Raw genomic sequence first — 26,082 nt, 5'->3', positions numbered from 1 at the left:
TCCTCATGGAGTCTGACTACACAGACAACTCGCCAATTAACAATATGACTTCTTGTGTCATAAATACGATTCGACTTCAACAGAAACGGCAAAAGTGAACAACGCTAAGGCACTTTTTTATATCACACCTCCTTATTTTTCATGTGCAGTCACTATAACACTGCTGTAAAACGAATTTAAACCCGTTAAGTGTGTGAAAGGATCTCTTAAATAGGTAGCACAACCGTGGTTATTCCTGTGTATGTGTGTCTGCTCGTGCGTGAGGGTATGGGGAAGCAACAGTATGAAGTTACAGCGACCTGAATTACTCCAGACCACCAATCCCACTGCCATCCTCGCTGCCACAGAGTCGCAGCCTCACTGCTCTCTACAAAGTGAAAAACACTTCCTGTGCTCAAGAGTGACAATGAAGCGACACACCAGCGACTAACCGGCGTCCAATTAATGAAAAACCTTTAGCTGACAGCTAAAGACACCTTTAGCGAGATCACACATAGAAGAATAAATGGGTGTGTAGACTGAGGCGAAGTGGTGTCAGACTGATTCAAACAGCGATAACAAGCAGAACGAGGATCATGTGTCTGTCGTTACCCTGAAGTACTCACATGACAAACTCCTGCTCATCCTCGGCCTGGAAATGATACGTCCGGTTATCTGCAAACAATAAACGGTGGAGTTAAAAAATGCAAATGTCTACTTTTGCATTTATGATAGCCAGCATGCAGCAAACGATTCTAACGCTTATCTGTGTTCTTAATACACTATTATACAAAGAAAACTGCATGTGGAGTTTCCACAGGTCCTTTTACAAGAGGCAACTCTCATCATATTACAAGTGTTTGTCACAGAGCCATTCAGGCATGCGTTAAAGTGCGTGACCGTGTGTGTGTGTGTGTGTGTGTGTGTGTGTGTGTGTGTGTGTGTGTGTAACTTACGAGAAATGAGATCAAAGCATTTCCGGTCCTCAGTACTTGGTTTCACCTGGCAGGTGAGCAGGTTGAGTTTGACTGGCTGCCTGTTGGACTGTAAGAACAAACACAAAGATCACACACTGGACCACAGTGGAAATATTACACACAAGCACAACACCGTCCTCACATCAGGGACATAAATATTTCGTTGCTTTGGGGATTTAAGTTCAGTCAAACATCTCAAAATGAGAAGCAGTCGACATGTGTATGCATGTAAGCTGGTGTTCCTTGGATGAACTGCAGTGACTGTGTGGATCACTTTTCATCGTTCAGTGACATCATTGTCGTATTACCCACAGAAACAGTAATATCTGTGGGTAATATCATCACCTGGATGAGCTGGCGACCCGTCAGCCTCTCCTACCTCATTGAATAATTCACTGCCATTAATAACTGGATGTCTTCAAATTCCCTTCATCTTAATCCCGGCAAAACTGAGGCTCTAATTTTCAGTTCTTACGATCCCCACCAGGAATTTTGCTATCAATATTATTCCCCTGCATTTGAATTTTGAATCTAAGAATCCTTGCAAAACTCAAACCTCTACTGCCACCCAATAATTTAGAACTTTTAGCAGTCGCCTTAATTTTCTCCCGTCTGATTCCCTCTTTCTCTTCAGCCAGTCTTTAACTGGTCCAGAACGCAGCAGCTAGGCTAAGCCTCCTGGCAGTAGCGTCTTAAGGTGGCACAAATTGCCTGGAAGTGCAAGTTCAAGAACACCCACCTGGCCAGGTCACCACTGAAACGCCTACATCACCAAATTCAGCCTTAATGTATGCATGCTCCCTTAATCACAACGTATTAGTACCGGCATTGTCATGACACGAGCGATTATACATCATAGCCTGTTATTTTTGTCAAAGGTCTATTTGAACACTTGGGTTCACAAGAACTCGTGCAGGATGTTTCATAGATGCATCTATGGTTTCATTCAAACAGTTGGGTGTCCACGCCGCCCACCCGCTCGGCCCTTAAGCCTTCAGTCTGAGTGGTAACTAGCCACAGCTCACATATCACCCCTGTTCTTGCTTCCCTTCACTGGCATCCAGTGAAACTCAGAATCCATTTAAAAAGAAAATTATTGAGAACACATGAAGCCCTACATGGCCAAGCTTCAGCACATGCAGCAGCCCTTAAACTGTTCCACACTTTTTAGGGCTGTAACTCCTAATGTTTGGAACAAACTTCCTCAGCCTATCAGGTCGGCTGAATCTCTGGTTTGTTTTAAACGAAGCTGCTGAAGAGTCATTGCTATAAGTTAGCGTCTCTGGAAGTGTGTATGCAGGAATGAATGCAAGGCCGTATGTTTGTGCGTCTGTGTCCTGGAACATGTAGTCTTATCTTTAATATGATGCTGTCGTCAAACTGTGAACCAAATAAATGGATTATTCTCTGCATCATACGGTCAAATAAAGGTTAAACTTCATCACCCTTAGCTGTAGTGCCGATTAATTACAACAATCGTGAACACAGTTAAGCATCAGCATTTAACACTGTCATTGTGAGCATGTTAGCATTCAGCTAATACAGCAAGCACAGCCTCACAGAGGCCTCAACAAGTGATCAAGGCTCCTCCTCAAGCTGAATTCAAAGTGTGCAAACATTTTCACACACAATCCACCCGATTGTTGACGCTGTACATGCAGAAATATGGCGGGTGAAAGTAAAAGTTTGGTTGAAGGGAAGAAACACTTTTAAAGAAAAATTGATTTCAAGTCTGTTTCCTGTCCACGTAGAGTGACCCAGATGTGTTTTTACAGGTGTAACAGTGATAACAGAAATGCACAGAAACCTCCTTTGATGTTTGGCAGTAGAGCCCATCTTGTTTCCAGATCCGGTGTTCTGACAAACCATCCTACTTTGGCAAAACGTCCTACCTTAAGTAATTTATGCACATTTCTGCCCTCACAGAGTAACTCCAGCACAAATTTAAGTAGGTATGATGGTTTGCCACTTAACTTTGCCCATCAGAGTAAGCTTGTAGCTCATATTCATAAAGCCAGGATGGTTTGCCACTTCATTTTACCCATTAAAGTATGCTTGTCGGTCACATTCACAAAGGTAGGATTGGTTTGGCACTTAATTTCATGTTGTGCGCATGCGCAGAAACAACGGGTAGGATGGTTTGTCAGGTAGGATGGATTCCCAGAACAATTTGCGCTTAAACACAACAAAGTAGGAAATAAAACATGAGTAACATATGCACAATTCGTTTTGCTGACTTGGTGAATGAAAAACATTTCTGGGTTTCCCACAAACTGAGGGGTCTTCATGTTGTTCATTTTGTCAGAAACAACAAAAAGAAATTATATAGAAAAGGAGAGAAAAATGCTCATGTTTGAGTAGCTGGAGCCACCAGATGGTGGGTATATTTTCATTTTAAAAGGATTTGCATAATTCTCGTAGATAATTGTATCAAGTCATGTTTTTATTATTCAACAAAGCTTCTGCGGTCCGAACTACAAGCTGAACTCAAGGTGCCCCCATTAAGACAGTGGACTGAGCTGGCTGTGCTGTGTACTGTAATAATTGGGTCCAGTTGGCACGTACATACTGAGCATTGTCTCCTGCCAGTGCCCGGGCAGAGGGGGGACGAGGGCACGTGCTAATGAAATGCTAACAGGCTGTTATGAGCCTTGGAGTTGGTGTTAGCCTGCTGGCAAGATGCCACATCCAACTAAAGCCACCTAAAGTTCATCTGCACTGAGGCCTGAAGAAAAGGGAAAAACCTGAAGCGGCGGTAAACTGCTCTCGGACAGAGAAAAACGATTACAAGCTCAGTATGATAACCGCTCAGTGGGCTAAATTAGAAACTGAGGTCAAAGATTCAGTTCCTCCATCACAAAACGCAACAAGAGAAAACATTTTCCTCTCATATCACAGGCGACCACTTCCTCAGAGCGTCTTTGCAGCAGCAGCGTGAAAGTTCAAAACAACAAAGCTCACGTTCACGTCAGTCGCGACCATCCTGATCCTCCCCGCTGTGTTACAGCTGGAGCAACTGCTGTGTCTGCTGGGAAATAAGCCGCCAGAGTGCCAACTCCACCAAGCTCATCCCACACGCCCGACTTGCTGCCAATCCTCACCGGTTAGAAGTAAATAAGGCTGAATTCAAACATTTGCATGTATGCTTAAAGCCGTCAGGGATGATTTATCTGATTTAATCCACAGGCTGTTACTACACAGACATGCTTGCGGATTTGTAAGGCTGTGCTAACACCGGCACGCTCACAGAGACAATATGCTAGTGTTTAGCAGATATGGTGTTGACCATTAGCCATCATCTGCTACTTAGCTCTAAACACAAAGTACAGCTGAGGCTGAAGGGAGCGCCATTAGTTTATTTGTTGAGGTATTTCAGTCTGACCGCAGCGATGACTGACCCAGAGTCCCCGGAGTCAAATTGTTAGCATAACGACAAATAAAACACATCTAAAGTTTCCTGGTGATGTAAACACTTTATGAGAGGATAACATCTGCTCTGTTCGGTATTTCAGCTACAAACAACAGAATATATGTATAAACTCTGCTTCTCACCCCCGTGTGTGGTTTGTGGTAAGTGTGTCTTCCTCAAGCTCAATTCTGGAAGTTTGGGGGTTTCTGCAGCATATAAGCAGTCCTACTTTTAATCTGCACGCACAAACCACACAGTTAACTTGCAAATTGGAACCAGTCCCAATCAGTGGGTTGATATAATCTGCCAATACAAAGATGCATTTGTGTTATTGGCTATTTTCTTTCTGCTATGCACAGTTAGGGAAGGTACTGTCTGTCCAGCAAAGAAGCTCTGATTTCCTACCAGCAGACGAGCGTCACAACTAACAGCTTGTCGCCAACTAGTTTGTGAAAACTGGACAATAAAAACAAAAACGTAGGAACCTTATCATGTATACGTTTGACGTTTTATCTCTGCACTACAGCTGTTATAGTATTTGTATTTTTTTTCCATTTTTACTAAAAACCAGTCTAGTTTACATGTGAGTGTTAGTGCAATATTGCTTCCTTGTGTGCTATACTGAGGGGGGTCTGAGTCTAAGAATTTCACTGTCAGCAGTGATGTGCCATTGTTACCTCTCTTACAAAAAAAAATCCCACAAAATCAAAATCTACAGTTCTCAGGGGCTCGCCAAAGCTGGGCAGCAGAAGTCTGGACTGCTGGGAGATGATGGTTCACTGTACTGTACAGTGGAACAAGAGATTCATATCATGGATGCGCAGCCAACAAATCTGCAGCAAGATTGTGAAGCTGCGACGTCAATATGAACCAAACTCTCTGAGGAATGATTCCAGCGCCTTGTTGAATCTATGCCATGAAAAATTAAGGCAGCTCTGAAGGAAAAAACTGAACTAAACTGAACTGAATACAGGTATGGGAATATTGGTAAAGACATATATCCAGTACCTGCTGTGCTCTATAACAAAAGGCAAGGCTGAAAGAATTTAATTAAAAATAATAAGTGCATATATTAAAATAAGCCACAGCTGGTAGCTCTGCAGATTTGATTTGGCAGATTTCTGTGCAGGATGCCCTTCTCGACACCCCAACCTTCCCACAAAGGATTAATAAAACAACATTTCAATAGTTGTCTCGCGCCGACTTGTCAAAGCTGTCTGAATTAATAAATCACATAGAAATGATACTAATTGCTAAATCGATTCTCCTGGATACATTTAAATAATATTAAAAGTCAAGTTAATGTTGAAGCTCAGTTTATTTGTTGGTTATGTTATCAGGTTGTTTGTTTGTTTGTTTGTTTGTTTGTTTTGGAGGGGGGGGGTCACTTTAATCTGAATTGTATTTATAAGCTGTAAGAGGAATTTCAATCAGAAAGTCTTGCTTTTAATATTGACAAGGTTCAAATGTTTTTGATGACCACACTGACGTAAGTAAGATTCAAGAGAAGAAAAAAACCTTTAGGAGCTTTCAGCAAACACTAAAAGCACCAAAAACATAATAAATTCCTGAACAATGCATCGTTTCCTGTGAACAGACGGACTGTCCAAGCGTGATGAGACACCTGCCACTGCTCTGCCACAATTAGCTAAGAGCTACTGATTGCGCTAAGCCCCCCCCGACAGTCCAGCTGGTCCCGTGGGAGTTACGAGGCTCTGTAGGTTACACCTCAGTGGCCGGCGGTTGACAGAATTAACCCAGATATACGAGCCCCGCGTTAGATTCCCGAGGTCCGGAGCGGGAAAGAAAACATCACACTGAAACCAGCCTGCTGCACAAGAGCGGCAGCGGTGGCGGTACCCTCACACTCGCTTTGAGATGAGTCACCGAGGCGCAGCAGGCAGCAAGGGGGGGTAAGAGGGTGAGGCAAGGTTGCCATGACAACCCATTTATGTCAATTCCACTCTGCCAGCCTCCAGATTGTGACGAGAGAGAGAGAAAAAAAAACAACAACAACCTCCCCACATGATGTTCTCCTTTTGATCCGCACAGTCAGTGCTGAGGGTCACGGGGTTCATATGAGCAGCTGTGCCTGTGTGTGTGTGCGCGCGTGTGTGTGTGTGTGTGTGTGTGTGTGTGTGTGTGTGTGTGTGTACTCACTGTGGCATGAGAGATGGTGAGGATGCCCCCCTTCACTGAGCACTGCCTCCTCTGCCACACCTTCCTCAGCCTGTGAGAGGCGAAGGGGCGGGGTCAATCATTAGAGATATTTCCTGCCTGCTTTACATTTTAATGCGTCGTGAACGCACACTACAGCGTTTTTTTATTTATTCGCTGTGTTAGCAGCTTACCCATCACTCTTCTTCAGCAGGTAGCCTTTCTTCTCACTCCCAAACTCCTTGTTTCCCTGCAGCTGGTGCATGCTGTAGCCACCCTGCTTGCTCTGCGAGTCCTGCGCAAACCCACACCATAACACAAAATAAACACTTTGTGTGCACAGAACAGAGAGGCTTAATAAAGACATGCAACACATAGACAACACACACACAAAAAGGATTCTCTGACATCAAAGTGCTTCTGAAAAACAAACCAAGAGTGAAGACTTAAAAATAAAAGGAGGTAAAAGGCATGCTCTGCAACATCTCTACAGGGATAAAGCACTCTACTGTCAAGCTGAAGAACACAGACGCCAGCATGCTCAACATGCACCAACACTTACTCTTCTAGACTTGATTCCAGACAAGCAGAAGGCAGAGAGGAGGGGGAGATAGAGGGGAGAGGCGTGAAAGATCCGGCTCAGGTGCGAGAAAGTGTGCTACCTGCCCGTGTGTTAACCAAACCTACAATCCTCTGTGCTTATTGTCTAAAAGTGGTGCTACAGACAGAATAACTGAAATGTGAAAAACTGTATATATTGTTTCATGCAGACAGGCACACCGAGAGTGTGAACGTGTGAACCGAGAGGGTGTGAGCTAACGCACAGCCGAAGCAGCCTGTGCTGATAAGTAAAACGAGCCGGCAGTGCTGGCATACATGCCAACCCTCCCGATTTTTCCGGGAGAATCCCGAATTTCAGTGCCCCTCCAGAAAATCTCCCGGAGCCACCATTCTCCTGAATTTCTCCCGATTTTCCACCCGGACAACAAAATTGAAAAACCATATCGCAGAATTCATAGCGCGGCCAGCCAATTCCAGTTTCCAACAATGGCAGCAGCTATTTAGTTTTAATATTGCTCTTATTTCCCTTTCTGGGTTGCAAAAAAACTTTTAAAATATTTTCTGGTGAGATTGTAGCTGTGTAAACTTCAAATATCTGAGCCGGCGAGAACACCAAACTCCTGACACATCGTCTTCAAACCCCCGCGGTCTTTCGCTACTCGGGTTAAACGTGATATATAAGTCACTTTGATAACTTAAAAACGTTATTGTTTGGCTTTTTCAGTGTTTTATTTGTTCGTGAGTAAATTGGTTTGGCTGAGATTAAAGTTATTCGATTAGATTAGATTAATTTAACTTTATTAATCCCTCGGGAGGGTTCCTCCGGGGTTTTCACACAGCCTCTGAATTTGGACACCCCAGCCAATAATAACGGTGACATTTAACGTATTTTATCCGATAAATAAACACTGTAAAATGTATTTATCACCCCCCCCCCCCAACAGCCCTTTTCAATGTCTCCCTAATTCTGAGGTCTCAAGGTTGGCAAGTATGAGTGCTGGAAAGTGTGTGAGAGTCGGGCAGCGAGTGGCTCTCCACTGAGCAGCCAGTGAGGCACAACGCTGGTCACCAGCAAAGCCTACCACACACTGGCTACCAGCATGGTACAGCACTGGGCACTCGCTCGGTGCTGCTGGAGACAAGCTCCAAAAGTTGGTGGTGGCCAGAGTGAGAGGACGTGAAAAAAAAGGAGGTTTCAGAATGACTGGGATGACTGAGTCAGGCCTGTTTTCAGCCCAGTACAGCTGAGTTTGTGCTGGGCTGGCAAGTTGTGAGTTTAAATTTGGCTTTGTGTGGTAGGGTGTGACCTGCTTACCTCCTTCTGGTCCAACTGGAGGGAGGACTTGATCAGATCTCGCAGGGCAGTCAGCTGCTTCTTCTCCTCATCCTGAGTTTGTTTGATCTGCAGATAGTGAAGTAAAGATATAAGAGGAAAGCTAAGAGGGCTAATAATGCACTTTTACAGAACTTTAGTTTCCCTTCTTTATTATTTATGCAATGTTCATTTAACCAGGAAAGTGTGACTTTTGAGATTAAAAATCTCTTTTACAAGAGTGTCCTGGCCAAGAAAGACAGCAGTATAATTAGCTGATAAAAATAAAAAACAAAAAGTATGTATAAACTTTAAAGGCAATAAATGAAACATCAATAAAAGACAGTGTTTTATACCAGAAACAAGGGCAGTAATATTCAGGCAAAACATCTACAGCCCAAATGATCCAATCACTTAAATCGCAGAGTTTACTTTTGATTTGTGAAGATACACTTAGGCGCAGTGAATGTACCAAACTATTAACTGCACTGCTCTCACGTCAGCACAACCAAACATCGTAATAAGGAGCTGAAAGACTGAATAATGTCTGATCCAAACGTGGCCCAAGTCAGGAAAATTTCAGGGCTTGAAAACAACAGTTTACAGGTGCTGAGAAAAAAGTTATAGTGAATGGACTGGTTCTGTCATAGCTCCACTTTCTTCTTTACTTAGGCACTCAAAGCACTTTATACTACATCTTACATTTACACCATCTTACATTTACACTCCGCTGAACGCATTAGGAGGATCTCGGGGTTCACTGTCTTGCCCGAGGATACTTTGCTTTACAGACTGATGTGGTCAGGGATTGGCAGATTGGTAGACTAGCAGATGACCAGCCTATACCTCCCTCGCCCAACAAGTTATGTGAGGTCTAGTATTTTCCTGAATCATGACAGTGGGTGCAGGATTGCCCAACTTTTCTTGCTTTAAAAAGTGCAAGAGCATGATATTCTGAGAAAACTGCTGCTTCAGGAGAAAGCACAGCAGTGCTGTAAATAAGAAGTGGTGGTCAGCATTTGGTGAAGGATTATCCTCGCCTGTGTCAGAATGCTACATTTGCTTTATATATATATATAGATATGTAATGTGTAATTAAAGTGAAGTGAAAATAATTCGGTTTGCTCATTCTAACTATACTTCTTAGTTTTGTCCAGGAAAGCAGGTGACCGACTCTTGGGATAGCTCAGAAGTTGTTTTCTATGAAAAATGAAACCCTATAATGAGCAGGAGATGAAACCAGAGCGAAGAGGAGTTTTACATTGTAGAGATCAGCTGCCAGCTTCTCGATGTACTGCTTCAGCTTATCTGCTGTCTTCAAGCCATCTTGGAAGAAACTGGGGGGGGGGAACAGAGATAACACGTGAACTTCACTGGCATTAAAAGTCATCCAGATGCGTGACATGTGATCAAATCTCATGTGTTACAGTGAGCTTGGTTTGGCCTTTACGAAGGTCACAGAAAGAGAGAGAGAGGGATAGGGCGATGGAGGCAGTTTAATGTATAGCCGGGCTCGTTCTGGCACAGGAGTGCTGGGCAGATTTGCAGAGGTGCTTAGCACATCCTGAAATCCATTACAGATGTGTCAGCGGTACACACCTCGATGCAGCTCCACGGCCGCAAATCACCACTAATGATCTCCATCTCCATCGCCATCCCTCTCTCTCTCCGTCGATGCTTTTTTCTTCTCGAAACATACATCTCCCTTCCTCTTTTCATTATTTTCGCTGCCACCGCTTTCCCTCTGCTTGTTTTCTTTCAGCCTCTGCACCGACAATCCCACATCTCTCCTCCCACTCCAGCGTGCTCTCCGTGTCAAGTACTGTTGACTTTGCAGAGTGTCAGAATGCACAGTTTAAGTGTTTATACTGCAGTTTTAGAAAAGGATTCACCTCCCTTGACTTGACCTCCCTTGGCACATTTTGCTGTGCTGCATAGTTAGCGATGGATTCATTCTACTTGGCGTTTTTTGGGTAATTTAATAACTGACACCCATTACGACTACAGTTTCTAACAACCTTTTATTTGCCACTTTTAGTGCAGAATTGAGGGAAACATTAATCTAACACTGCGGTAGTGTTAGATTGTAACTTTCTTAATTTTAGAAGTCGAATTAAAGCTGAAGTGAACACAAAATTGCCTCCTGCACTTTCCTCAGCTCGCCATCCGGCGTCCTTATGCCTCTAATCCATCACCACTGCAGTTTTTCTCTCCATCAAGGCCCAGGTTGGACAGATTAAAGGGGAAGTGTATTGTTTTCTCCTGGTATTATGACAGGAACTAGAACGCTGAGAGATGATCTGTCATTCTGTCATGGGCCACAGTTCTGGCGTGGAGAGCACCAACTTTATTTACCCGCCAAACCATGGAGGTGTCAGAACGCATCTTTGTGAGGACCTGTGCATATTTATGAGAGCTATATATGTGTTCCTGTGCACCCTGCAGAGCTGTGATTCATGCAGGAGCAAGAAAATTGACGTCAAGAGCTGCACGGCAAGACGGAGAGTGAGGCAGCAACCTACTTCTTTTGAAAGAGTTTCGTTGGTGGGTGTGATGGACATGCCAGGAGAGCGTTACATATGGGTTAGGGGGATTAAGGTGGTACTTACTTGCACTGTGCGTGGTAATACTTAATTAGATTCTGAAGGAGGTCCACTCCTTTCTTGGTCTTGATCTCGTTTACTTTGATCAGGTACTGCAAGAAGGGGAGAAGCAGAGTTCAGCCATGAGTTGAAATGTAGGGTACGTTTAAAGGATTTCTGGGTTTAATGAGGTATAACATGCCAGCACTGTTACACAGACAGTAAAAGCTTCTGCTTTTGCCTTAGATACTTATAACATGAGCACTTTGCATTATGATAATCTCATCTGAGTGCACATATGTTCATGAGACCTTTGATGTGCGAGCCAAGCCTGCCTCAACACTGTGGGAGCGGAGACCAGACAAACACTGTGAAATTCCCTTGTAGAGCAGGAGAATACCATCCGTCTGCCTTGATCTAAATAAAGTTTCAAAGGGTTGATGGGAAATATTTAACATTAGCATTATTTTAAAAAAAAAGAAGAAGAAAAAAAAAGGAACAGCCTCTAGAGAAAGTGCTTTGTAGGCTGTGTGCTCAGTCTGGGTGCCTTCAGACGACGCTCCGACCAAACAAACAAATAAAAGAGGATCTTAATCTGAAACTAATCCTTCAGTGTGCCAATCCAGAGATTTACAAAGAGTCACAGCTAAAGACCACTTTTAGCACTACGGGAAATTTTACTCTATTACACAATACCGCTCTGGAGCCTGTGACGCCAACATACAGTTTCAATTTGCTCCTAGTATTGTGTTCAGATGCTTGGGTGCATTAGCACACGCCTGAGCGCGTGTGGATGCGTGCATATGCGTGTGTGCATGCACGCAACCCCCGCTTTGTCTGCCTCAGACAGCCTGTTGGACGGGAGATTATCCACATTTTGTGCCAGGCTTGTGCAGGTTCAGTGTTTCGCAGCGAGCTGCCGAATGTGCGAGTTTGGACTCTTTTGTGTTAATGAGCAGCGACGTTCGCACTGCTGCCGCGTCTGGGCAGAGCAGAGCACAGCCTGCTGAGCCCGGCCTTTCCGCGCTCGTTCACCGGCAACGTGGGATGAAAAGGGTGAGAGAGTGACAGCGTCCTGTAATCTGGTGATTGAGTAACGGCGAGAGAGCGAGCGCACGAGCGAGTGTGAGAGAAATGAGGTTAAGTGGGATGAACAGATTGTACCACTGACTGCAGCAAACGCCCTGCACACAACAGCAGCACCACTGATATCTCCAGCCTCTGTGGCTGTTGATTAAGAGATTTTTGATCCCAATGATTACTGTAGCTCCTCTTTCTTTTTTTTTGGTACAACACCTTGTACACTTACAAAATGCTTCAAAACATAGACAACATTTTTTAAAATTACAGAACAGCATCATCTAATTCCCATCAGTAGAATTTAACTCTAATCTATATATTATTTTAGCTGCAAATCCGAACTTTTATAACACCGATGCATGTTATAACTCAGAGACACCAACCATTGTATACATTAGGTAGGTAACGTCCCTGAACGCAGCTCATCTCATCTTACAGCAAATCTGCACGACCATGTGAAACAATGATAAAAACATAAACATCCATGGCCCTGCCAGCTCATGCTCATACATTATCTGAAGTGGTTTGACATCTCTGAATATAAATATTAATGAGTCCACAGGCACACCAGCGCCTGGTGGGTCATGGAGTTTTTAAAACTCCGTGTTCAGCCTCTACACTGAGCTATATTTGTCCCGAATACACAGAACCAAGCAGTTATGTTCTCATTATAGTGCGTTAACATGTTCTTTTTTAAGATAAATATATTCTTGAAACCACAAAGTCATCAAACTGGCGTTTTCAGTGAGGCCGTTTTAAAAAAAACAACAAAAAAAACAAAACACAAGTGGTCAAAACCACAAAGATGTTTTTATCCTGCTCAGAGGACTCCTGTCGGTCTGGGAGGACAAAGCAAATCAGCACGGATGTGCAACGCTCTCAAGAATTTTAAAATCAAATCTGGGACTGAGGAAGCCAGCGAAAGAGGAAGTCGGAGCTAATGTAATGTAGGAGCTACAACTCGTCTTTGGCATTCAGCATCAGCTGGAGGCGGACTGCTAAATTGGATAATGTGATGGTCTTCTGGAATCATGCGAAGATAAATCTCCCTCAAGTGCCGGTTCAAACATTTCTGCAGCAGCGTATGAAACACAACGTGAAAGGAGGCGCCGTGTTGAGCCTGCAGATGATCATCATAAACAATATGAAGCTTCTCTGTAGGCTTAAATGAATGAAAGGCTTCTCCTCTTTCTTACGGTGCTTTAGAGTGATTGGCTGTAAAACCACTTTCCTGTTTGTTTTTTTAAATACTTGACATTTTAAAAGGATAAAAAGGGAAAAAGGGGGGAAAAACATCATTTATATATAAAAACAAACATGCCATCTGAATGGGGGGGCAGGGATAGGATAGGAGTACATTATATGTATCCAAATACATCCACATGTTTTTACATGCCGCCTTACAAGAAAGAAAAAGGATGTTTATAATTTCCAGCCATATCTCAATAGCTCAAACGCTTCCTCCTTAATTTTGGGGACATTCTTCCTGTAAACTTAACTTTCTGTATCATATTTTTCTATTTAATTAATTCAGGAGGTTTTAATGTTTTTCCAACCTTCTGCTTCGGTGCCATCCCTCTAATAAATAGATCTCATCTTGATTTTGGGAGATTTGACAGTGCGCAACAAATTTAAATGATCAAAACGGGAAAACACAAATATTTTATAAATATGCCAAAAGTTTATTTATAACTAAAAATTATGTTGTTAAATATTCACATTTTTAAACCCAAATTTGAGCCGGACTTCTCTACAATTAATTAATTAATCAAGCAACAACGTTCAACCACTAAAACCACTTTTACCTTCAGGAGTAACTCGAATCAATAACCAAAGAATTAAAGGCCACATTTCATGTGTTTGGCTGACAATCTGAACTGTAGCTGTAATTATTTATCTTACAAGCTGTTTTATTTCTGCAAAATATTCTTGAACACAATTCGAGCACTAATTATTTTCCATTCATTTCCATTTTGGATTTACTTTTTTCACTCGTCCACATCATTAAAATTTTCTGTTACTAAAAATCTGTAAATCTGATGTTTTAATAATTTGACTTTTTCACATTTTTTACTCATGTTTTTCTTCTTTTACTGTTTCACTTCATTTTTCAGCCCTTTTGTAGCAGCATTTGCAGATCAAGTTGTCTGCAGCTCTTAACAGTGGCTGCTCAGCAGGAAACGGTTGTGACTAGCTGATAAACATAGTGTGAAGTCAGAAGAGACTAAAAGCAGAACAAAAAGAAATAAGTACATAAAGTGACCTTTGTATTTAAGTGGCCATAAACAACTTCAAATTCACAATAATGAAGCTCTTTAAATGCTAAACGTGTGAATACTACGCTTGATAAAAACTTAAAGAGTGAGGGAATCTCACATAGACACTTATAGCTAAAGATTAGGAGCTCCATAGTTTCCTCAAAGTCCCAGAATGTATTTATTTTAAAACTTGTGTGCCCAATATAATTTATTATGAATTCAAATGAGTCTCAAACAACTTCAGATGCACAAAGCCGCTGCATAATAATATGGAAGCCCGTTTCCGCCACTAAAAAAAAAAAAAAAAAAAAAAAAAAAGGATCCATAACTCAAAATTTCGAGTTATTTTCTCGAAATTTCGACATATTAACTCAAAATTTTGAGAAAAGCAACTCGAAATTTCGAGTTAGCGCTGCCAATCAGTAATCTACGTGAATGACGTCATTTCCATGTTACCCGGAAGCTGAAGCCCTCAGCTACAAATGCTACAGCTAAGCTACCGGTATTACATCCAGTCGTGAATGCACAGATTGCTGAGTGTTTTCAGCCTGGCTTCACAAATGATGAAATCCCTGTGTTATTAGCTGAATCACATGGTGTTACTATCAGCAAACATACTTTAATTTGTTGGGATCCGTTTTTGAGTGCGCGGTCCTGCGCCATATGCTTCCGGGTAACAAGAAAGCGACCTCATTCACGTATATTTTTGATTGGCAGAGCTAACTCGAAATTTTGAGAAAAGTAACTCGAAATTTCGAGTTATATTTCTCGAAATTTCGAGATAATAACTCGAAATTTCGAGTTATGGATACTAGCTTTTTTTTTTTTTTTTTAGTGGCGGAAACGGGCTTCCATATAATAATGACAGCTCAGCTAATCAAGGTTTATTTTTACCTTGGCTTGTCTTACAGAGGTTCTGTTGCATGCAAACATCATTTGCTTTGCAAAGGCGTAAATGATTCCCGCTGATAACAATCCCATGTCTATCTGTAAGAGCAGCACGATTTTAATTGTAAGACATTCAGAGGCGAAAATAAACTTGATTAGCTGAGCTCACGCCATTAGGCGCCAAGTATGTGCATCAGGGACACAAGATTAAAAAAAATACCATCTTAATAAACCTTAAGGGGACCTATAAAAGCTGAGATTCAAATAAAGTTTCCATGATACCAGAAAAAAAATGCAAGTAAGGGTCATGTGAAAGTGAGCTAAAATGCACACTAGCATCTCCAAACACTGAACAGAGCAGCCAAGCGGATTAGCAGCTGGTATTACCACATTAAAAGCCGTTACTAGGAGAGCTAAAACTATTATGAGATAAGGGCTTTGGTTTTAGAGCCACAATCCTATAACACCGCTAACACACCATATGCTGGCATCCTGACAGAGTTGGTGAGAATACCTGTCAGAAGGTTAGCATATTAGCATCTACAGTAGTGCAAAAAAAGTACACCTTCTTCACTTTTACATAACAGGACATAATGAAATATAATTTGGTACCTTACCAGATTACCGAAATAAAATAAAAAAAACCTCAGGTGATCAACAACATGACAGATTACACTATTTTATTATTTATTCAACAAAAACTCAAAGTCCAGAAGCAGTGAAAAACTAAGTACACCCTGTGACTAAACATTTTGTAGAACCACGTTTAGCAGCAATAACGGGAAGTAATCATTTTCTGTATGGCTTTATCGGTCTCTCACATCGTTTTGAAGGAGTTAATGGCCGACAGCAAGGTGCTCAGGTCTTGTGGATGCAAAATCCCAACCGACACTTCTCCATCACCTTGCTTAACAGTTGGTATGAGGCATTTGTGCAGATATTCTGTGCATTAGAGATTTGAGAGGTAGGTAATACTTTCAAACAAGCTATACTTGTTGTGTCTTTTTCTAAATGTACTCTCATGAACTTTAACTTTTAACATGCTAACTGAGGCCTGTAGAGTCCGAGATGTGGCTAATTCTTCTAAGCATGGCAACACTACAAGAGCTTAAATGGTTTCCACTTGTAAATACTCTTTCTCACTGTACAGTGACAGACTTCATATTGTTTGGTAATGATTTTAAAACCCTTCTCAGATTGATGGGCAGCAGCAGTCTTTGCAGATATCGGTCCTCTGCAGGGTGTGAACACATCTTACTGCTTCAGACCATCAAACTGCCAAAATCTCACTTTTATGGAGGTGCTCTACTTGCTGATAATCAGCTAATCAAGTGCATTTGAATTGGAAGCTCCTGGCTGCTACTCATCCTTTTAATTCCTGTAGATGTAATCAGTGTTTTTTTTTTACACACTACTTCTAGATTTTTTCCTAATTTTTCTAAATTAAAACAGTGAAATATATCAAGTGTTGCTATTCATCTGAAGTTTTATTTATCTAATTTTAAAACCTGCCAAGGACCAGATTGTTTTTATTATGTCCTGATACATAAAACCTTAGAACTGACAGAGGGTGTACTTTCCTTTTCTAATGTGAAGCTGAGCTGTTAGCGATTAGCTCAGAGATTCTTAATATTCTCATGTTGGCTCATGTTTAGCTTTAGAAGTCGTTGGAAAACATCAGTGGTAATCAAGTATGACTTGATCAGCCATTCAGTACGTGCTCTGTAACAGAGTAAGGAGAAGTTGGAAGACAGGTGGAAAATGTGGGCAAGGAAATACTTGAGAACCACAGTGAGAAGGGGGCAGATCAGCATGGCAGGGCACAAAAGAAGTGCAGCGAGTTTTGTAGTGAATAATTCACACAGCCAACAGCAGTGCAGCAGCCATTGGTCCATTATGTAAAAAATCCTACCAGGATAAAACAGTGAACGAGGCGTAGGCGTCACCACCCACCACTAGAGACGTTTTTGGCAGAGCAGAGTGAGCTCTAACAGTTTGTTCTGATTCTCATGGGCGTATAAGGAGCTCGCAATTGTTTTACACTTAATTCTCGCTGTCAGATTTCTTTAAGTTTGCTCTTTGTGCGCTAATATCAAACAGAGTTACAACATGTTTAACAGCAAACACGTTCACGGCACCAGATGAACATCTGAAAGCACTTAAAGACAAACGTTTGATTGTTTAGTAAGAGCTCAAATATCTAACTTATGTCATCGACTCTTTTTCTTCTTATTCTTATCCTCTGACATGCAATCACTGCAACAACCAGTTCAGCTCCAGTGCTGACAAACAAAGACTGAAAATACACGCCTTGCATTACTGTAGCAGAGGTGTATGTTGAAACCCTACACATGGTGCTGCACATTACAGTTTTGACAAATCACTAATTTGACCAAAAGAAATTACTAATTCATATTTTGCTAAACTACAACATTAATTAGAAGAAACTCGTGGATTCTCACTGTCATGTATTCTTGAGCCACCCCTCATTTCTTTATATATTTACAGGAAAATGGGAAATAGGTGGACAAATTTTGCGAATATATACATAGACATATAGTATAAAAGGCAAAAAGAGAGTTTGTCATTATTTGGACGACCACCTTTGTTTTTCAACACAGTCTGAACTCTCTTAGGCCGATCCATGACATAGGCTACGTTCACACTGCAGGCGAAAGCGCATCAAATCCGACTTTTTTGACCCTATGTGACCCATATCCGATCATGGTTTGACAGTGTGAACAGCACAAATCCGATATTTTCAAATCCGACCTCACTTTCGTATGTGGTACTGAATCCGATACATATCTGAAGTTTTAGAAAGCGACTGCTGTTTGAACGGTCATGTCGCATTAAATCCGTCTTTTACGTCACTGACACAAGACAGACGGCAATTATCAGCGCCGGAGAAAACATCGCGAACGCTTCCTGGCCATCCGGTGTAGATGTCAGTGAAACTGTTGGGAAGACAACGTTGGAGAAACGTGAACACTTTATTTGTACTGTATAATCTGCAGATTCTGACAGAAATCTGCAACTATCCTTTGAAGCACCGCTCCTCTCTAAAACAGCAATACGGATAATTATTAGGCCATATGTAAATAACAAAATAACTTTATAACTTAAAGCAAAATTGGGAAACGTAAAGTCCGAAGCAGTCAAACAGTACTGTTTGCTCTGGGTCTAAACAGAGCGCGCTGTGTGTGACGTCTTCTTTTGCGCATGCGGGCCGCTTTGAGCGTTCACACTAGAGCGCGTTTGCTGTCACATTTTATTTGTAGTGTGAACGAGCAGACAAAAAAATCGGATTTGATCCAAAAAATTGGAATTGAGCATTAAGACCTGCAGTGTGAACGTAGTCTTAGTGTTACATTGCGTTTGGGAGCATTGTCATGCTAAAAGGTGAAACCATTACCGATCAGACACGTTTCAGCTGGTGTTGGATGGAGGATCAAAATCTGATTGCACTTTTCTGTGTTGATACTTTCATCAAATTTGACAACACCAACACCTCTGACTGAAAAACAGCCCAAACCATGACAATTGTACCTCTCTCCTGACCTCCTCTGCACAAGTTGATGATGATAATTTATCCGTAAATTTCAATTAACCAATTCCTCTCACCTGTTGCTACTGGTTTTCAGTTTGGCAGAGCTTAACCTTTGGCCTGCTTTTCATAAATGTTTACTTTTATACAGTCTATTAATAAACTTTGCTCTTCATTTGTGTGTGTGTGTGTGTGTGTGTGTGTGTGGTGGTGGTTTTGTCTTAATATTTCAAGCTAACAGGAAGCAGGAGACATTAGGTGACAGTATCAGTATCAAAAACATATTTCTATATTTATACCTTCTTGAATTTCCTGCATTTCGTTTCAGTCTTTGCCTGAATCACCTTTTCTTTTTTTGTATGACAAACTTTTGAGCCTCGATATCCTGAAATATATCGGAGTTTTAATAGAAAAGAGTCAAAGGGAAAGGCCATGCAGTGATTAAAATACTTGAAAAATCCTGAAATAAAGATATTTGAGGAAAAAAATGCTACGTCACGAAAGCCAATCAGCTGGGATTCTCCCCACAGGCTGTGGATTCGCCTGACGCCACTGATGTTCAGAAATAGAAAACAAGCTTACCAACTGTGGTTACATTTTGCTTTTACAGAGTCGGAGGAAAAAAATGAAAGGCATCATGGTCAAGTTTTGAAAATCTGTTTCTATAACTTGATTTCAGCTCTCTTGGTCGTGCTCCTCTTGCCCCGTTGGCTGTTGGAGCGACTTTTTGTGGGTTTGATGAAAACACACCAACTGTGGACAGCTACCCTGACAGGATCTTGAGGACCAGGGGAAAAATATGAACTGAATGAAATTAAGCGAGTGATCTTTTTTAATATCAATAAATAATAGTTTGTAGATCCTTTACTGACCCTTATTTCAATCAGCTTAGATCCTTTTCTTTTTTAAAGTAAAAGACAGAAGTGACAGGAGCAGGCTAGTGGGTATGCTGCTGTATGTTTTAACACTTATCCCACTAAGATAAAGTCTTACCTCTGTGATTTATTTATTTATTTTTTACAATTTTGGGCAAAATTGTTGCTTTTGTATCTGTTTTTCTCTAAACTGAATCTTAATCATTGACTCTCAAGCGAGCCTCCTGCAAATATAGAGCTGTTAGACGTAAACAAAGGCCTACCTCGCACATCTGGAGCTGAAAGAGACGCCGTTCCTTCTCCATCTCCTCTGCGATTTCGGCCCCGGTGATCTCGGTGCGGATCATCCCATGCTGCTTGGCGTGCTCTCGCTTCTCCTTCTCTATCTTTGTACTGACAAAAAAAACCACAGGACTAATCATTACAAGGGCTACATTTCTAAATGTGACCTTTATTTGTTTTTCGCATTGGGTTTGTGTGCTGTAAATTCTGTGATACTCTTTAAGGGCCCCTGCAGAACTGCTGTAATGTCATTAAAGCTTGACTCATAATGACAAACAGCGCAGATACAACAGCACACTTAAGTTATCCACTTACAACTTGGCTTCGTAGTCCTTCCACGCTTTGTCAAAGGGCTTCTTTATGTCCTGCAGAAACACAGAAGAACAAGAATCAGCAAACTACAAAGGAGGTCACAGGAGGGACGGAGTTATTTGAAGAGTTGGATCGCTGCTTGAGGCCCAGCAAATGCTTCACTACACTCTCGATTTATGGCCTCAATGCCCAACGAGCACCCACGCCCCTCCTTGTACCTCAAACATCAAGAGTTCATGGCCCAGTTATTCGCCTTAAACAACACAAAAGCAGTGTTTACTTCAGCCAGATTTACAGTGTGATCTTTAGTTTCTTCTCTAAACTCCCCCGTCTATCCTCCAAGTCTCTTAATCACAGGCACACAACTTGAAATTGATAGAGAGATGGGCTGACCGGCCATCTATCCCCCTGCCCCACTGAGATGTACTATTAGGGGCCCCGGAAGAGTCGAGAGAGAGAAAAAAGGAGGAAGAAGAGAAATTGTTTTTAAAGTAAATCTTACCCCTTTCACGCCTTTCAGATCACCCTTCAGCAGCGAGTCCAGGGTGAAGATCACATTGTGGCTGAGGCTTTGGAGCTGAAAGAGACAAGAGGAGGAGGAGGGAGAGGATTTATAATGAGGAGAGAAAACTTAGTTCGTATATCAAACCATAGCATCAGAGGCAGACGTTAAAGGGACTGCCAAGTAAAACCACAAAAAGAACCAACAATGAAATTCTATTACAAACAAGTATTGTCTGTGCAGCCAGAGCTCGATATAACTCACTCCGCTGTGCCACAGATCTGTCCAAAAGTATTAAAACACCGGGTTAAATGTTCCTTACTCATGAGCATAGCAAGTCTAACCATAAATACACTGTAGGTTACAATCCTGCTACTAAACCTTCAGCCACCAGAGGACCAAATGTTTATTTACTGCAATCCACAGCTGAAAATAGACCTTGCTAAAATCTTGGGTAACACTAAAAACTGCAGCCCCCAGGTACATTTAGGACGACTCATACTATTACACCACAACTCATGCATTGTTTATAGTAGTGCAAATGGGGCTGCACGATTAATCGTTAGAAAATCGCGATCTCAATTCATACTTATGTGCGATCTCATTTCCAAATGACAACGATTTTAAAAAAAAAAAAGAAAAAAAGAAAAAAAAAGAAAAAGACGACGACGATTGTACCGCATTTTGATCCGGGATGTAATCTGCATGAAAACAAGCGCTCACTCTTCCTGCTCAACAAATGACAAGGGCGGAGCCTTATACCACGTGATACAGAAGCTGTGCCGTGTGATGCTAAAATTAGCAGGGAAAAAACAACGGACAGCACGTCAGGGATGACGAGCAAGTGACAGGAGAAAATCCTTCCGGTCAACCACCCAAACATCAATAACGGGAACCTTATACAGCGCTTCCCTATACACGTCGAACTTCCGCAGGCACAAAGAAATTACGGAGGCTATCACTTATCACCTGACCAAAGATATGGCTCCCATCAACACTGTGCAAAACGAGGGATTTAGGAAAATGATCAACACCCTAGACAAACGCTACACAGTGCCGTCCCGCAACTATTTTTCTATTGTTGCACTACCTGCTCTATACACGCAGCGTCGAGCAACGGTGGAGACGGAATTTCAAGCAGTACAACATTTTGCGCCAAAGACAAAATGTGAGACATTTAACCAGTGTATTTATGTTTATTTATTGTTTTTATGTTCAGTCTCAACTGTTACTGAACAACAGTTGAGACTGAACAGTTGTTCAGTCTCAACTGTTACGAAGTTGATGTGCAGTTAATAAGTGCAATAAATATTTATACTGGAAAAGAAAATCGTGAGAGAATCGTGATCTCAATTCTAAGCCAAAAAAATCGTGATTCTCATTTTATGCAAAATCGTGCAGCCCTAAGTGCAAGGGTAATTTTATCCCATTGCCAGGTTATTGCTAGGCAACATGATGACGTCATAATATAGTTAAGGACCTTCAGGGTCCTAAGATGTACCTGTGTGCCAAGTTGGGCTGTTGAACACGTGATTGAGTAGGGCGGGTTGCAAACAAAGACAAAGTCACACACATATGATAGAAAAATATTGCAACAGACATGTCGGTTTTAGCTAATATGATGTCCAACAAGTGCCGACAGCATACTCAAAGTTACACACAGGAAGAAACTTGGGGTAAACACTGCTGAATGGTGTCAGCACATTGTTGACAAGCAGAGCAGTTTCATTGTTTCAAATGCTCTCAGCAGAATAGAATCACAGCTGTGCAGATACATTAAAAAAATGGGATCACCATCAGTCGCACTTAAAAAACAACAACGCAGTAATAGTCTGGCTGTACACATCACACAACACCAACAGTAAGGCTTAGACACATTTCAGGCTGCCTGGTGAGTGTTACTGTGTCCACAGGATCTCTCGCTTCTGTGTTTCTCGTTCATTGTCTACTGCCTGTGCAACGCATCCAGAGATGGGACATCTGCATAAACTCTAGATTATTTTATGCAAATGCAATGCATCTGACATGATCCAATGCATCTAGAACAGGAATGTGAAACTCATTTTAAGTCGTGCATAGACGGTCCTGGAACTCCAAATTTAGCATATAAAGTTCTCATTTATTAGAACTAGTTTTCATAAATTGACAGTAAATGTTTAGCATTTGAAAAACTGTCAGTGGGCCGGATCAGAGTCAATTCTGGGCCTTATGTTTGGCACTCCTGTTCTAGGACCTCATGACAAACTCTGAATGTAGTCGTACTCAGGCTCTAAAAAATAACCAACATCTGCGTGACTTCTTCATCACCTCAAACGAACTCAGAAACAAGTTTCACTGAAAGTTTGCAAGCAGTCTCTGATGTTGGTTTCAGTATGGAATCCAGAAGTAGAGATCCTGCAAGAGGTGATCGTCTAATCAGTTTCAGCTCAGTGTTTGCATGAAGCTGCAGACGTGAGAGCACCTGTCCAACATCTATCATGACTGTCTAGTGTAATATTTACTCTTAGCAGTAGGAGTTCATAAAGATGACATGAAATTATTGCAGCCCACCACAACACTGCCAGTTTCTCCTGTTGGGAAAGGAGCTCTCCCATCGAATGTCCAGTGCCGGGAAGTCGAGTCATCTCTTGTGTGCCCCACTTTTTGTTTCCACTATTCCAGTTAGCACTGCGTGGTTTAATTGCTAAAGGCTGTGGCAGCAAATCACCAGCTTTGTCTGCTACTGGGTCATGGAGTGTTGAATACAACTTTTACTGGGGGCTAGACTATAATGGGAATTGGCAACCAGCTCCGATTTGTTCAATAAATCAGGATTAGTAACATCAAACATGTCGGTGGAGTTTTTGCACAGCTGATTCACATACAAGCTTTCAACATTATGTTAAAAAAAAAAAAAAAAAGCTAAACACATAAGTAGGACCATTTTTTAACAAACAAATAAAATCAGGGATCAATAAGAAAACTGATAAACAATGAATCCTGAGTCAGATTAAAGTAATGAGCATGAATCAAAACCAAAGCGGGGGATGTGAAACTAAAACAATGAGTTGAAAAATGCTAAAACGGTCCGCAGTTAAGTAATAAGTACAAACCATTCCTTCCACTTTACACACAGGCCTTTGATCCCATTAAAATGAAATGAAAAAGCACAGTTTTAAAGCAGTGCATCTTCAGTGCATCTTTGGATTTGAGAGAAAAACAAAACAGCACCAGCCTTGTTTTTTTAACCTTCACTGCACTTTATCAACACATTCCTGCTGCAGCTGGCTGAAGCAACGAGCAAACGCCACAGGAAAATGGCGCACATGCAAGTGAGTCCGTCAAAGAACGATGTCTGCGGCAGCTCGGGTTGCCGCAGCTAGGCTCAGCAGCTCTAACCATTAGGATCAGCAAGGTCACTCACAACACCACTAAGCATTTAAGTCCCGTTGTTGCTGTTAGCCAAGTCCACAGCGCCTCACTGCAGCGTTCGAGGAAGTAAACAATGCTTAATGGGCGCTAATGTGCTTCTTAAGTGCCTGTCTTGCATATGCTATTGTCAGAATCAATCTTTCATTGGCCGGCTGCCGATGTGCTCTAACAGCCATCCTGGAAACTGTCACTGTCTTCTCAGAAGGAAAACAGAGAAGAAGACACAGAAAAGCTGCTTCTATCTGTTTGCGAAATCCTTAAATTTCAGCTGATGACACATGTAGGACATCTAGGGCAAGCGCCGCTCATCGATACTCATTTGTAGTACACGCACACACCAGCTGCCCTCAGGGCGCCGTTATTGAAGTCTGAAAAATGCACTCGATGAAATACTCAAAATGAAAAAGTCAAGAGATGTTTGCTTCAATATGCAGGCAGCTCAGACAGGTGAGTGATTTAAGGTGGTTTCCACACAGACACGCATGCACACAAACACGCATGCAGTTGTTCCTGGTGCTGCCAAGTTTATTTATGGAGTCTAATCTCCCCGTGAGCCACACAGGATGAGAGAGAGAGCAAAAGAAAGAGAAAGAGAGAGCGCGTGGTCTGGCTCTTCCAACAACAATCATTCAGAGGATTCAAACAGGACACATTATTCAACAGAAACGTCAGGGGAAATCCACACCAGGCAGATAAGAGCCCGTCTGGTAAGGAAAAAGGTGGATAAAGTCAGCTATACTGTCCAGTCGCCATGATGGTTTTGACTGCGTAGGCGAGAGCAGAGATTGATGAACATGTATTATTCAGCTGGAACCTGTACAAACGCATAACTCAGGTGTTAGCTGCTTCATCCAACCTTTCAATCTTCACCTTTAAACTAAAGTAATCCTAATCTATCCCACTGATCCAAGTGAAGACAGCGAACGTAAGCTGTGTATGGAAAGGATTCCTCTTTCTACCCTTGCATAGACCAGGCCAGCAGTAAAGGCTCTCCAAGCCATTTATTTTAATGACACTTTGAGTGCTGACAGGCTGGACTCACCAGGTTCTTCAGGAGTGCCGACAGTTCCTTGGTGAGGGAAGAGAACTTGACGAAGGCTGTTCCCAGGTCGTGGTTGTCCCGGCTGATGAAGTTGCTGCCAAACTTATCCAGAGCCTGGGCGTAATTGTCTTCATTCTGGACGTGGTCTGTTTAAAGAAGGGGATGGGGCAGTGGTCAGTTTAAATGCTATAACTTTTAATGACATCCTGAGGGGAAAAAACATCAGTGTCCTTCTTCAGGTGCACACACAGCGACCAGGTAGTGAATTATATGTTTTTTGAATCAGTTTTAGGCTTTAAGTTCCTTAAAAGCTCTTTCTGCTTAGACATTTAATATTTAAGAAGTATAAGCTTATTTAAAAAAAAAAAAAAAAAAAAAGGAAGTGAAACCTCTTATGTCCTGTTTTGAAACTGTTAAAAAACATCGAGAACAGAAACAAAGCCAGAAACTTTGCTTCTTGGGGCATTTTTCTCCACATCATATCAGAAAATCTTGAGATCCTTTTACATGTTTCTAAGAAAGAAGAATGAGCTTTAATGACCTCTAAAACCCACTCAGAGGAGAGCGCTCGGCTTGCATTATGAGTTCAGAAAAAGAAAAGAAAAGACAACACCTCTGATATACCGTAGTTATTGCTACAGTCGCTGACCCACTCTGTATCTAGCTGCAATCAAAAAGAGGTGTCGCACACACCATGTACCACACATTGGCTGTCAGGTATAGGAAGATGAGCCTAAGTGGATGGCAAACGACTCCGAGTGAAATCATCAACCCAGATTCCCAGTCTCCATCCCAGAGATTTGGGCCAACTCACGCACTTGATCTCAAGTCGCAGCTCTTCACTCGACGAACAGTTCAGAATTCAATTGACAAGACATAAAAAAATAATAACACTTTATTGATAATAA

General features: G+C 41.9%; 1 protein-coding gene across 1 annotated transcript in view; it reads right to left on the bottom strand.

Annotated features, from left to right (window-relative positions):
- Positions 1-26,082, bottom strand: part of asap1b (ArfGAP with SH3 domain, ankyrin repeat and PH domain 1b) — an 87,664-nt gene that overhangs the window by 23,593 nt on the left and 37,989 nt on the right. Inside the window, exons 3-13 of the mRNA XM_080864414.1 lie at positions 25,175-25,320; positions 20,722-20,796; positions 20,223-20,272; positions 19,889-20,018; positions 11,005-11,090; positions 9,657-9,732; positions 8,399-8,485; positions 6,717-6,817; positions 6,526-6,595; positions 936-1,023; positions 606-654 (exon numbers count right to left, since the gene is read on the bottom strand). Of these exons, the coding sequence (XP_080720540.1) occupies positions 606-654; positions 936-1,023; positions 6,526-6,595; positions 6,717-6,817; positions 8,399-8,485; positions 9,657-9,732; positions 11,005-11,090; positions 19,889-20,018; positions 20,223-20,272; positions 20,722-20,796; positions 25,175-25,320 (958 nt within the window). The remainder of the gene's footprint in view (positions 1-605; positions 655-935; positions 1,024-6,525; positions 6,596-6,716; positions 6,818-8,398; positions 8,486-9,656; positions 9,733-11,004; positions 11,091-19,888; positions 20,019-20,222; positions 20,273-20,721; positions 20,797-25,174; positions 25,321-26,082) is intronic.

The sequence above is a fragment of the Rhamphochromis sp. 'chilingali' genome (genome assembly GCF_963969265.1).
Source record: "Rhamphochromis sp. 'chilingali' genome assembly, chromosome: 18".
In the NCBI taxonomy this organism is placed as follows: Eukaryota; Metazoa; Chordata; class Actinopteri; order Cichliformes; family Cichlidae; genus Rhamphochromis; species Rhamphochromis sp. 'chilingali'.
Note: the sequence above shows the minus strand (reverse complement) of the source record. Positions and strands in the feature narration are given on the sequence as shown.